Source organism: Clinocottus analis, unplaced genomic scaffold (assembly GCF_023055335.1).
Source record: "Clinocottus analis isolate CAN_PGR_092001 unplaced genomic scaffold, fCliAna1.0.p SCAF_8, whole genome shotgun sequence".
In the NCBI taxonomy this organism is placed as follows: Eukaryota; Metazoa; Chordata; class Actinopteri; order Perciformes; family Cottidae; genus Clinocottus; species Clinocottus analis.
In genome coordinates, this window is record NW_027176240.1 from 6,524,235 (window position 1) to 6,538,785 (window position 14,551).

Genomic DNA, 14,551 nt, shown 5'->3' on the forward strand with positions numbered 1-14,551 from the left:
TCACACACACACACACACACACACACACACACACACACACGCACACGCACACGCACACGCACACGCACACACACACGCACACACACACGTGCACAAACGCGCACACACATGCACAAACACACACTTGGCTCCACCCTGTTGAACTCAGTAGCATGCAGCAGGAATTCCCTCCCTCCAGTCACACTGTTTGGTTGAGAGGAAGGAATTTTCTGGAATGTGGTAGAAAGAGGAAGAGTAAACGCAGGTGAAAATGGGCAAAAAAGTTTGTTTGGCCAAGTTAAGCTGTTTAAAACTACAAAGAACATAAGCTTGGATTGGGCTATTGAATATATGGGTACACAACACATGCCTTGTCAAAGCTTTACGTCAATGAATGGTAAAACAATTTTGCAGCCCAATTTTAACACGTGGCAGAAAGGTGACGTTAGACACACGCGCGCGCACACACACACACACACACACACACACACACACACACACACACACACACACACACACACACACACACACACACACACACACACACACACACACGCACACACTGACATTAAAACCTGGAGCAGCCTACTCATCCATGGCTGTGTAAGACAAGAAGACACCTCCCCTAGCAAGTCAGCGCCAGCCCCCACAGCCTCTCGGAGCGGGCCGACTTTATGCATGTGAGGTTCTGCACGTAGCATTCAGGCTTTTGGGAATCCAGCCCTTCTTACCGCCGGGTAACGTCCCAGATAGGTCCCAGTACCCTCAGCGTTCACCTCCGCACCGTTAACTGATTCAGAGTCAACGGGACCGGGATCACAAGGACGCACACACACACACACACACTTCTGCCGCAGGATGCTCTCGTTCAGGTAAATATGGACTCCTGAGTCAGATAAGGTATTCTAAATGATGTCTTTAAAGAACGCTGTCGCCCTTTTTCAGTTGATTCTTCCGCCAGGTTGTTGTGACGGACTGCTGTTTCAAAGTTAGGTTCACGTTAGCCATGCTAAACTAACGTTAGCTAGCTGGAATGCCACTTTGATGTTCACGATAGTTCGCTGCAGCAGCAAAGAATATTACACGACTTTCAGTAAATAGAATGAGCTCAATTCAGTCGGAGCAAGTCGTAAATAGGCGAGAAAAGACAAGCGAGTCTGATTTATCCCCCACCCCGTGAATGCAACTTCGTCTATGTTGTGACATTCCGGTGCAACGCAGCGTGGGATGCTGCTGCTCCACACTACGTTACACACACACGCGCACACATAGGATACTGTGTGTCTGTTCCCTCTTGTGTGTAAACCGTCTGCCATGTTGCACACCACAGTGAGCCCGTGTGTATCGAGGGTGGTGTTTAGGTGGGGTGGGTGGGGAGGGGGTACATGCTAACAGTCACTGGAAAGTTTTGTTGTTATCTTTTAAGTTGCAGTCTCGTTGGTTTGTGGGTCAACAGACGGCGTTATCTGCTGCCTTTCCCCCATAAAGCACGAGCCCCCCTGCTGTCAAGTGAGCTCGCGGGGTTGTCGAGGGGTTATTCCTGGTGAAATCTGTGACGACTCCATTGGGCCGTGTGTGCTCCCGTATGAGTTTTCCCCGGCGGGGAGGGGCGAAGACGTGGCAGTCCTCTCTCCGTCCACATCCTGTGTTATCTGACTCCGCAGCTCCGCCACCAGCGAAACTTTTGCAGAGGTGAAGGAAGGCAAAGCCTCTGCGAAGAAGGAGCTTGATGAATGCAACGAGACTGGAGAAGTCTTCTCTCTGCTGACACAGCGCGTTGACTCGATAGTCTGTGATGCTTTCAAGGGCTGCGTTGTGTCAATGATGCTCAGCTTGTGGGGATTCACAATATTCAGTGAATGGGATCATTTCAGCAGACACTTGTTATGTCAGTTTTTTGTTGTTGTTTTTTTTAAAAATTAGATATTCCTTTATTAGTCCCGCAGAAAAGACATTTCAGGATTACAACAGCAAACAGGTTAAAGTGCACACAAAAGACAGTAACATACACATATTAAGTATGAAAATGCATATACAATATTTATACAATACAATAAAATAGAAGAGGAGAACATATTCAATTTGATAAAATGCAAAAATGCAAAGTATAAAGTGTATAAATAGTATATAGTGGAAAAAACTAAACAGCAAAAGCGGCTTATTGATGATTTAACTGACGCAGGATCTGGCCAGAGGTGATTTATTATGAAGTCTTATTGCAGGTACAGGAATATTCTCATGTATCTATTGCTTTTTGTTTTATTATCGTCACAATGCCATACATGAATCTTTTTAGGGAGATAATATTGATTATTGTATTTATAATTCTTTGCCTTACTATTTTTACAGACTGTAAGGCTACAGATTATATAATTAGATTATTTTTCGTAGCTTCTTTGTTTTTTAATTTCTTTCAAATCAAAGAGCAGGCTTTGTGAGATATGTATCATCTTGATGTTAAAAAAAGGGAAATTAATTGTAGAAGAAGTAGAAATGCTCCATTCATGCTCAAAGTTAGCCTTAAGAGTATGAATATATAATTAGACTACTAATATTATGTGGTCTTATGAAGAAGGGGTTAAGCTTCCTCCCCCCCAAAAAAATCCTGTCTCCAGTCCTTGCCAGTATTTCTAGCCTCCATTTAAATTCCACATATGAAAGCGAACTGGTTTGTTGACAGTACATACATTCAAAGTAGACAATACTAGAAGTGACAGGAAAACAGTAAATCGGTAAATTGAATACTTTTGGAATGCAACGAACATTACAAAAACAATTTAACAGGGTTTTCTGAGGGTGGATCCTTTATCCAAATTAAAGCACTGTGATAAACCCTCTTTCCCGACTACAAACATGTCTGAACAAAACCAATTCACACAGCTCTAAAGGTCAGAAAACTACAACTTTCAGGTACGTTTAATGCAAAATAGTTTTCTCTAACGGGTTTAAACAAACAATCCCACAGGTGTCTGTCAACGTATACGTCAAATGGCCATCAGGAATGTGTTGGTGCCTTCACATGACACGTACAAGCATGTACACATACAAACACTCTCACTACCGCTCACTGTCATGTGTGACATGACACGTAGATCCTAAATATAAATGCTGTGCTTAGAGCTTTAATCTTGACATTGCACTTAAACAATATTATAACAAGAGCAACACCTTTGCTGACACCCTGTCATTATTATAATGATATTCTTTTGAGTTTTTAGCCTGGAAACCTAAGTGGCAGTGGCATATTTATGGTATCATGGACTGAGTGGCACTGAAGCAGTTTGGGATTATGGTCATTTGTATCTTGCCAACAAAGCTTCTGTTTAAATATACTTTCATGCAATTTAATTATGATTTTACCAAATACAGAAGGCTCTGACAGATTTACGTTCCTTCCTCTCCGCTGCGTGCTGCTGACCTAAATTTAAATGTCACATGATGTCATTCTTTTATTTTCACTGGAAGCTTGTCCTTGTGGCAAAGGCGGAACCTGCCTGAGCCTGTTGTCTGCTCCCGGTGAAAGCGAACTTTAGAAATCTGCCTAGACGCACGTTTCATGCATGACCTTTACTTTGCCACTAGGTGTGTGTGGGTGTGTGTGTGTCTGTGTGTGCGTGTGTGCTTTGCAAGCCTGAAGGTGTGTATATGTGATGGTTTACAAGGGTTTTTCTTGTGCGTGCAAGTGTGTTTGTTTTGGATATTTGCAGTGGTATTCTTATTATTGTAGCTGGCACCTCTTGTGTTTGTATTTCATGCCACATGCAGCTATTTCACTGTCAAGACAGACTGTTAAAATAAAACTCTCTGAACTTCCCTGTAAAACTTTTCTCATTCCACAAACGTCAGTGGTTGATGAAGAGTTTCTGAACATTAGCGGTTCACTTATAGAAACAATATAACCAAAGTGGGGCTGCAACTAATTCTTAATTTCAGTATAGATTCATCTGCCGACTATCGTCGCGTTATTTTAATTGGTTTATTTGATGTGATTTTGTATCTTTTCCAAACAGTTGAACAAAGCACTATAACGTAAGACCCAGAAAAGCAGCAAACTCTGACATGTGAGAACTTGACAACCATCAATGTTTTGCATTTTTGGATTTCCTGAATCTTTACTGCCAATTTAGCTTCATGTCAGTGCAGTTAAAACATAGATATATATCTAGGTTTTACCCTCTCTAAACCTGCTCTGACTTTAATTTAAGTCTCAAAATCAAATTATCAGTCAAGTGTGATAATTTGTCTTTAAATGACCCTCAACATAAGTGTTTTTTTTAAAAAGATTAATGCCCCCAAGAGTTTTGGTTCAAGCCTTTAAATAATCCTTTTGCTTTACCTTTCGTTTTCTTGTCTAAACATATATTTCAATGGTTGTCTTTGTCACTTTTTCCCACTTTAAAAATCAAATTCTCTCACTCTTTCTTCAGGATGGAGCTGCCGTGTTTATGTTTACTGCTGCTGAGCTGTCTGCAGTCGCTCTCAGCCAACCATGACTTCTTCACCTCCATCGGTAAAACCGTCAAGCAAATAAGATTAGTCCTGACCTGTGTTATTTATTATTGCAGTGTTGCTGTGAGGTGTCTCTGATTTGTTTATTCCACAGGCCAGATGACAGATCTGTTGTACACAGAAAAAGATCTCGTCACCTCTCTAAAGGACTACATCAAAGCGGAGGAAAACAAGCTGGAGCAGGTCAAACGGTGAGTTTGACACATGGATTAATGCACAGAGATGCATCTATGTACACGAGCACGCACACATTATCAATCCCACGAATGCACTCAAAAACAGATACACACAGTTCTTAATATTCATGATTAATAACGTATTATTGCTTGTGGTTTGTATGCAATGTATCTAATTACGTATTCCTGTGATAGGTGGGCTGATAAGTTGGATTTGTTGTCAGCCACAGCCATACAGGACCCCGAGGGCTACCTGGGGCACCCGGTCAATGCCTTCAAACTGATGAAGAGGCTGAACACAGAGTGGGGGGACCTGGAGAGCCTTGTGCTCAGTGACACCACTGACGGTACAGATGACGCCGACCCGGTTTGGTTCAAATTATTACCTAAGTGCCAAAAGTTTAGAAAATCCCGGGAAAGTATTTGAGTACGTATGTGTCAGCTTGTTTAGAGCAATACTGTGCTGCTCAGTAACCTTAACGTGAGTTTTTTAAGGTAGAAGAGAACATTAGGCAAGGCGTAGAGCACATTTCAACAACAAGGCGATTCAGAGTGCTTCACATAAAACCATTAAAAGCAAAACATAATGCAGATTCAAAAACAGTTAAGAAAACATTACAACAGTCAAGAAAAAAAGAAAAACAATACAAGTTGCAGTGCAGTTTAAGAGATGAAATGCAGTAGTGAGATGCATCGTTGAGTCTGGTTCAATTAAAGGCAACCTCAAACAAAAAAGTCTTCAACCTGGATTTAAAGGAGCTGAAGGTCTCAGCAGACCTGCAGCTTTAGGGACACTTGTTCCAGATATGTGGAGCAGAAAAGCTGAACACTGCCTCTCCATGTTTAGTTCTGACTCTTGAAACAGAAAGTAAACCAGAACCAGGCCACCTGAGGGGTCGGGATGGGTTATTACGCTATTTTCGCCACATTTCTGACTTAATACAGTGTAATCCTCTCCCTCAAGATTGAAGTCGCTCCTTGTCATCTCACTGACCGTTAAGAGAGAGTATTTGTTGTCCAGTGTTCTGTATCCCATACGTAATCATCCCACTGTATCTCCCTCTCTGCTCTCCTCTCCATCGCTCTCTGTCTCTCAGGATTTATTTCCAACCTGACGATCCAGAGAAAGCACTTCCCCACAGATGAGGACCAGACCGGGGCAGCTAAAGCTCTCCTCCGGTTACAAGACACCTACAGACTGGATGCCAACACTATCTCTACAGGAGACCTACCTGGTAAGGACCTTCCATTCATGCATATCACAACTACACGGCACAAATCTCCAATTTCTTTTTATTTTAGGCAGCATTAAAATGCACCTTTTAGTGCCATGAAAGTCACAGTAAACAGCGGGCCATGTTTCGATGTTATTTCCATCTTAAAGAGGATGGTTTAGTTTTCTTCTGTAACAATGTTCCTCTTGTTCCCCGTGTATCATCTGCATACCAGGAGTGAAACACAAGAGCCTGATGACAGTGGAGGACTGTTACGAGTTGGGGAAAATCGCCTACTCTGATGTCGATTACTACCACACAGAGCTGTGGATGGCCCAGGCCCTGAAACAGCTCGACCAGGGAGAGGAGTCCACGATAGACAGGGTGACACTGCTCGACTACCTCAGCTACTCCATCTACCAGCAGGGGGAGGTGGAGCGAGCCCTGGACTTCACCAAGCAGCTGCTTGAACTGGGTGAGTCCCAGTTTTTTTTCTATTTTAAAAAGTGTACCAGGAGCCATCTTTTGTGAAGTGATATTGTCACTTTGGATTCTAACCTTCCTCCTCAAGTTAAAACACTGTCACGTAAACGTCAGATAGATTAGGAAGTGTTGCTTTTTTGTTCTCGTTTTTTGTGCCACAGACTTGCGAGATACCAGATTTTGTAAATATCTATAAATAGCCTTTAACTAAACACACAAAAACATTATGAAGAAAGAAACACACAAGAAAACCATGCCACTACAAGTCTGTGAAGCTCGGAGGAGAAACAATACCATGTTTTTACGACCTACAGTCAGAGATTGACCTGATAAAAATCTCACTGAACTTTATTTGGGTTGTTTGTAGATTTAGCCTCAAACATGAGATATATCCTATTATTCATGTATGTGGGAACTGTGCCGTTTGTCTACGTATATTTATTATAATCAGTAATTTGACTGAAATCTAAAAGGTTTTATTCATTCAACGTTGCGTCAGAATAGTTTCAACCAGAATATTTCGGTATCCCCCTTGAGAGTTACAGCCTTTGGATATTATCTGGTGTATATATCGCAGATAAATACAGGTGTGTGTTCACATCTTTAACTTTACCCGAGGTCGACCATCTGTAGTAATATTTCCAGTTCTATCCACATCAGATGAATGCCTCTGTGTCTGTGTTTGTTCCTTGTTCAGGAAACTCTTTTATACTCTCACTCAAGTCTTTATTTTACTTTTAATTGAGACATAGACTGGCGGAACCGGGACCAAGCAGAAGCCAACCCGCTTTACCTCTGAGCCACAACGTCCCCATAATACTAATACTAATGCTGCAATACGTGTCATGTCATTACATCTGAAACAATGTTCGGATGAAGGCTCGGACGTGATCGTTTTTCTTTCAAACGATCCCCTGAAGGATTCTTGCTTCTGAGGGCTGGATGGAGTCAGCCTGAATAAATAGCATTCGTTATGTCATGTTGGAAGCTCAGTTATTTGTGTGTGATATTCTTAGGTGACATTGCTGCAGTCCTCACTATCTTTAATCCTCACTATTATTTGTGCTGGTCTCTCATTTTGCCATTTTTAGACCCGGAGCATCAGCGCGCCAAGGGCAACCTGAAGTACTTTGAGTTCCAGTTGGAGAAGCAGAAAAAGGCTCAGGAGGATGTAACTCAAAAAGAGAAGGAGGAAGGGAAAACGACTGAGAAAAAGCAGAAGACCAAAAACAAAGCCTCATATCCACAGGTCCCCGAAAGGAAGAAGTATGAAGGTCTTTGTCGCGGCGAGGGCATTAGAATGGTGAGGAAGTGCGAAAAAGATGCAGAAAGACACAGTTTCTAACGTAATGCCAGAATGTCTCCGTCTCACCTCCTCGGTTTCCTTTTTCTCTCCATCAGACCCCCCGCAGGATGAGCCGGCTCTTCTGTCGTTACTATGACAACCACCGCAACCCCATGTATGTGCTGGCGCCCGTCAAACAGCAGGACGAGTGGGACCGCCCCTACATCGTCCGCTTCCTGGACATCATCTCCGACTACGAAATGGAGAGGGTCAAGCAGCTGGCGAAGCCCCGAGTGAGTGACTCTCCGTAGTGTCGGTGCTCCCGCGATGCCCTTTGGCGATTATGTAGGGATTGCATTGTTAGACAACAGCTTGCGTCCCCTGTTTACTTCCTGTCAGGAAAGTTTCAGTGAAAACAGTCTTGTGGGAACATTTGTTCAGCTTTTTTTTTTTAGTTTCTGTTCTGTGGTTTAATGTGTTGAGGGCTGGGAGGTCCAAGCTGTGAGGCTGGCTGATGTGATTCTGCTAGTTTGGCAAGCACACAGACACACACACACACACACACATCTTCATCTGTGTCTGTGTGTGTGTCTGTGTGTGTGTCTGTGTGGGTAAATCATGTCCCTGGCTTCACAGCTACGCAGGGCCACAATCTCAAACCCCATCACAGGAGTGCTGGAGACAGCGGCATACCGGATCAGCAAAAGGTAAGGCCTCCCCAGGAAACCGCCGAGAGCGGAGGATATAGGAGAGAGAGAAGGAGAAAGTGAGATTTCTTCCTCCTTTTTTACCTTCGATTACTCATCCCATTTATCCTCTGTGTGTATTACTCTATTTCTCCGCCCTTCCAAAGCTTAAAAGACTCACGGCTCCAAACAATTGTCACACTATTTGTTATTGGTCTAAAAAGCAGGTTCCTTGCAATATATTTCTCTCCTGGTAATAATATCACCAGAGACTCAGGTGGAAGAAAAAAAAGTAAAGAATGCCTTTTTAGAGCCAATTTATTGATTTGGTTGAAAGTAGGTTCAGGATCTGTTGTGGATAAGTTTCTGCACGGGAGTCTGCTAAAGAAAGGGGGAGAAATGTGTTCCTCCTTCTGCTAGTTGTTCCTAACATAGTGCATAAAGCCGGGAGGTGAATCAGAGGCACTCATTAATCCACCGATTGGTATATTTTAGTTTTTTGTAGCTTTGCCTCACGAAGCACTCTCTTGGCTCTGCTCAAGAATAACTGGACAACTAGTGACCGGATTTGCCTTTCTCTTCCCTCCCTCTTTTCCTCTAACTTTCCACTGGTCCTCTTGTGCGTATCACACTCTGTCATCTTTTTTCCCCTTCCTTTTTATTTCCCTGATTTTCCTCGACGGGGAACTACGGTAGTTAAGGCGAGCCACGGTGCATGACCCCCTAACCGGGAAACTTACCACGGCCAAGTACAGAGTCTCCAAGAGGTAAGGGGTCACAGGTCACAGGAGGACCACGAGGCCTCCTACAATCCTTCTCTCCATCTTCATCTCTGTGCCTTGGCTGAAACACTTGTTGAGCCCTGCACCCAGTTAACATTCTGACACAAAAGAAAATGTTGAGCTCCACTTGGAAAACTAACACCAGAGGAGGTTTGAATTGTGAAATCTTAATCCTTTATTCTTTTTTTTTTTTGCTGTAGCTGAAATATTCTCTATTTACCCAGTGAGTTAAAATGTTCATGGAACGGCACAATTGTGTCAGATTGTTTTCTTTCCCTCGGCCATCCTTCCCAGTTTACTTGAGATCCCGAGCACTGGACCTCTATTCCCCGTTGCACTTTCCAGGAATGCGTCTGTCACAAGTTCCCTCGTATGAACTCTCTACAGCTGCTGCAATTCTTCTCTGCTTCCACAACTAATGAATCAGCAAGAGAGATTAAGAAACTTCCTGAGTCTGGATGCACATAGAAACACAGACTGAGAGATTGTTATTCCCCTGCGTTGTTGTTGATGTTAAGAAAGTATTATCCTGCCGAAACACGCCCTCTTTCACTTCAGATAAGTCGCCTGCTGTCAGTTCAACTTTCACCCCAACCTTAAAATTAGCAGACGTTGCAAATTACCGAAAGAACCCAGGTTTCTTTGGTTTTGCAGTTCTCGGTCATTAATGGTTATGGTGGAAGGGTGTGGTGGTGCTTTAATGTTTTTATATGCGTACGTGTAAGCCAGCATGTACTTCCAAATTCACTGAACATCAAGTGACAAACAGAAGACTACATCTTCTGTTGCAAACCTAAAAGTCATCTTTTTTGACTACACCTTGGATAAAGACAGTAGCAGTGGCACTTTGGCGGCACTTAGATGTCTCTTACTGAAAGCACTTTGGAGTTTGACTTTATTGAAGAAATTGTACTCTCTTGATTCTTGTTCAGAGTTCTTACTCACGGTTGAATGCACTTATTGTAAGTCGCTTTGGATAAAAGCGTCAGCTAAATGAAATGTAATGTAAAGAGTCTCACCGCTCACTGAACTGGTTGCTGGACTCATCAGAAGCAATTGGTTGGCTCACATTTGTTCCAGCATTCCTTTGAAGATTAGATATTGTCAACTAAAACGCTTAATAAAAACAACACACACAAACACACACGCAAAAACACACGCACGCAAACACACACACACACACACACACACACACACACACGTTAAAGTAGTTCTGTTGAAATCTTCTGAAACTCGTCCACGAGACAGTGAGTCATCTCATAGACTTTGTGATGTCTTAAAAAAACTTGCTTCTGTCTTTGTGCGTTGGTAACTTCATGTAAATTACCTATAAAATATATTGAATTCTCTCTTTTTACTTGTGTTTTTTTGTGTGGATACTGTGGCTTTTTACACCAGTTTGAATTTCATGATGTGGCCTGCAGAGCTACAGTTGAGTCATGTTTTAATATTTCACGAGAACGAGTTCATTGCCGTGCTCCGTCGAGAGCCTATTTCATCAGCGGACCTTCTCTGAGAGCGAGCGTGAAAGGCAGGTAGTGTCAGGAAAGTTTAATCCATAAAAAACATCTTTGTCAAGGTTCTCAACCAGACTTCCTCATGAAATGTCCCCGTAGCTTGAAATCAGAACAACCCTGTACCCAGAGCTGATTGGAGGTTCTGAATCTCGGCCCGGTTTCCTACTTTTTATTCTCTTCATATCTGCACTCCCTTTTCCAACATCCTTTTGAAATGTCCAACTTCCCTTTCCCTTTGAGCTTTTCGTGGCAACGCTGCAGCATGACATGCCCCTCTCTCTCTCTCTCTCACGCTGTCGCCTATTTCAGAAGAAGTCTTTACTGCCACCTAGTGGACAAATGTGTGACTCACTGACGTGCGGTATAGCGTGTACTTCTTTCTCAATTGCTCTGCTTTCCCTCCTTATATTCCAGTGCTTGGCTCACTGGCTATGAAGATCCAATGATTGACAAGATCAACCAGAGAATTGAGGATCTCACAGGGCTGGAAATGGACACTGCAGAAGAGCTGCAGGTAAAGACTTGGTTCATTAGTTTAAGGATATTCAAAACCGTGTGTTGGCTTTCTTTCTTTCTTCTTTCACAATGCAACACCATACCGAATAGATCTCAAATACATGTGATATGAATTCGAACAACCCTTTCGCCCATCTGTTCGTGTATTTGTCTTTTGATTTGTAGAGTTGTAAGACTTAAATCATATTGTAATGCTCTCAGGTTGCAAATTATGGCGTTGGAGGTCAATACGAGCCTCACTTTGACTTTGGAAGGGTAAGCCCCTTTAGGATTCACACAAATTAATTCATCTGCATGTACAGACGTGTTAATATTTCAGGACATTAAACCTGATATTCACTCTTTCTCCACAGAAAGATGAGCCAGATGCCTTTAAAGAGCTGGGCACCGGGAACCGCATCGCAACATGGCTCTTCTATGTGAGTGAGCCTGGCTACACCTGAACACCCGTGTTGTTGACTTTAGATGGAACTTCCACTGCGGCCAGGCCATTTTCTCTCGTTTCAGAAAGCTTTGTGGGTCCATCTTCACGAATGCAGAGCATTATTTTTAATTTCTAGTCCCCTAGCTTTTAATGTCAAGACACTACATCTCAACTATGGTAATTAAATTACATCATAAAGTAACGCTGCAGCAGCCGTAAAAACTTGGTGCCGCAGGCTTAATAAAGCACTTCATTATATTAAACATGAAGATTTGGTAAAGTGTTGGATCAAAGAGTGACATAATATTGTCATCGAATTGGTGAAATAAAATAGTTGTATCTACTTTATCATTTCAAGAAAATGTTCCATGGACTTTTACAACTTTAGGTGCAAGTAACAGTCAATCACAACATGTACATGTTGAACCGTTTACAAAAAGAAAAGAACAGCCATAATTAATCTGAAGACTAACATTACGGGTAAAAAAAACAGATAGTTATACCTCATTATGTTTTAAGTTTAAAAAGCTGAGGGTAGATTTCTTGAAAATGTAGCCTTTGCTGGACAATGGACCGCCAGCACGCAAGGCTTGAAGTGAAATGTAGTCGCTGGTCGAAAAGCTGCGTATAAACTGTGCCGCAAAACCTAATTTTTAATATTCATGTGAAATAGTTGGAGACTTAAATGGATTGTAACCAAAGCAATAAATGTGACCTTGCAAAAAATGGAGTAGTACGACAAATATTTGCTGGAACAGAAAATGACTGGACTCTCCTTGTCTCTCTGGTGTAGATGAGTGATGTAGCAGCAGGTGGAGCCACAGTATTTCCAGATGTCGGTGCAGCCGTTCATCCCCAAAAGGTAACTCGAGTCTGAATTGGTCACATTATATAACCAACGAATCCCCAGATGTGTTTGTTTGTTATGAAGTAAAGAACCCACTGAACATATTCATTAATAACTATGATATTGTGTAAAATGTTGTTTTTGCCACATAGAGAGGAACAGCACCAATTATTTGGCACAATCATTATGCTGTCTCCCTCCCACTCAACACAATCCTCTAAAAGGGCCAGCATTTAATGCAAAACAAGATCAAGTTCTCTAACTAAACGTCTTTTTGTGCATTTCTGTCACGTGCATTTAGCAACACCAGCTAACCTCTGCTGCCTGCTGTTTGTGTGTATTCCAGGGCACTGCGGTGTTCTGGTACAATCTGTTTCCCAGCGGGGAGGGAGACTACAGCACCCGGCATGCAGCTTGTCCAGTGTTGGTCGGCAACAAGTGGGGTGAGCTCCTCTATGTCTTGTTCCCTCTAAAAATGTCTTTTCAAGACTCTTCTGAGAATGTATTCCAGTGGATTAAGCTGGACTTCATTTTTTAAAGATAAGTAATCAAAGGGCTAAATGTTTTTTTGTTTTTTTTCTGTCTTTAGTATCAAACAAATGGATCCATGAACGAGGCCAGGAGTGGCGGCGGCCTTGTGCCTTAAATGAAACTAACTGATGGCAAAAAGAAAACCTCCTCTTCACCTCCTCGACCCCCCTCTCTCTCTCTCTCTCTCTCCTTCCTCTTTGTGAACCACCCAGGACAAAGAACACTGCAGCAGATCAGACACGACACAAACACAGGGGTCCGAGCGACTCACTCCCTCTCCACAAAGACTCCCTTTTCTCCCCCCAGCTGTTCTGCCCACAGATCGTTTTGGGTTAATGTCGAGCCCCTGGAAAGTTTTAGCATCACTATGACAGATAACGTATGTTCTTATGATTGATGGATTGTTTGGGGGAAACACCCTTTTCCCTCCAATGTGTCCGTCTTTGCACTCGGTTTGAACTCTTCTCTCTGAGGCGAGGTTATCCTTCATCATGGACTTTAGGGACCAGCTTCCAACACCGGAAGTTTGAACCTTAAAGGAACAGCTCACGTTTTTTAAGAGGCCTATCTGATTTGTCGCATTCCTTTCATTTCATTAGCAGAGCAATAAAACTATGGCAATTAATTGGGGTTGCACACTAATTCTTTGTAAAATGACTTTCCACCTACAGTTTAATGGCTTAATTTCCAGGGGGATTGAATTAGCGTACACATTAGCGTCACTACATTTATTTATTTTCTTTCTTCACAAGTTGTAGCAATGTCTGCATCCAATAACTTGGTTTGAAATGTAAAAAACCAGTAAGTAAAGGCTTGGTGGAAAGAATGAACAATTCTGACAACAATTCAGTGTGGTGTTTTGTTTGAAAGAAATACTTTAAGGTCAGATCTGGCTCATGTCGCATGGCTACATCGATGCGGTACATTTTGACATGTCACATCACGTGTTCGTCTTCCTCAAAGACCAGTGTTCTTTTTTTTTTTTGTAAGTCATTTTAATGGTCACACAATGAGCTATTTTTAGATTTGTTGTACTTGAACATAGAGTGATTACAAATGCATGGGCACACCTAACACCCCGATGCTGCATACAATTGCGTATTTGTTCATCCTGATTGTACCAGTGTTGTGTTAGGACACGAACGACAACCAGCTGCCTGCTGCCGTTGAAACAGTGATAGTGCCAAAAGAACAATGATGATGGACATTAGGAAAAGTAAGAGTTGACTGAACACGCCCTATTGTGCCATGACCACCATGACAGGTCTAAATACCCAGTTGTTTTTACACAGTGAATGATTCTGCTAGGTTTTTGATGGTGTCCAGAGCTTTTTAGTGTGAGGAATATATGTTTTCCAAGGAAGAAACATTTTATTTATATGTCCCAAACCGAATTTGTGGTTTTTTCTTTGTCTTACATGAAAGTCTAAAATTGTTTTTGTTTTTCTACAATAAAGGCTGTTTTATTAAACTCAAGTTAAAAGAAACTGTTGCGCTCGGGTGGTTGGGGGTGTGGTGTGTGGGTAATGGGGAATTTTTGTGTATGTGAGTGTGTGTGGAGGGGGGAGGCCGGAGGGAGGGAGAGAGGGTGGCGGGGAGGGA

General features: G+C 42.4%; 1 protein-coding gene across 2 annotated transcripts; it reads left to right on the top strand.

Annotated features, from left to right (window-relative positions):
• Positions 1-596: 596 nt before the first annotated feature.
• On the top strand, positions 597-14,425 carry p4ha1b (prolyl 4-hydroxylase, alpha polypeptide I b). Of its 2 annotated transcripts, none has more exons than XM_068568565.1 (15): positions 597-851; positions 4,407-4,489; positions 4,583-4,679; positions 4,860-5,011; positions 5,762-5,899; positions 6,114-6,353; positions 7,453-7,664; positions 7,763-7,939; positions 9,029-9,099; positions 11,046-11,145; positions 11,349-11,402; positions 11,501-11,566; positions 12,365-12,433; positions 12,765-12,861; positions 13,008-14,425. In XM_068568565.1, exons 1-15 carry the CDS (start codon positions 838-840, stop codon positions 13,076-13,078), a joined length of 1,641 nt encoding a protein of 546 aa, XP_068424666.1. In that variant the 5' UTR covers positions 597-837; the 3' UTR covers positions 13,079-14,425. The 2 variants fall into 2 exon arrangements, with proteins under 2 accessions (XP_068424666.1, XP_068424665.1); XM_068568564.1 differs by lacking the exon at positions 9,029-9,099 and adding an exon at positions 8,283-8,353 and having other exon boundaries at positions 598-851.
• Positions 14,426-14,551: the final 126 nt, after the last annotated feature.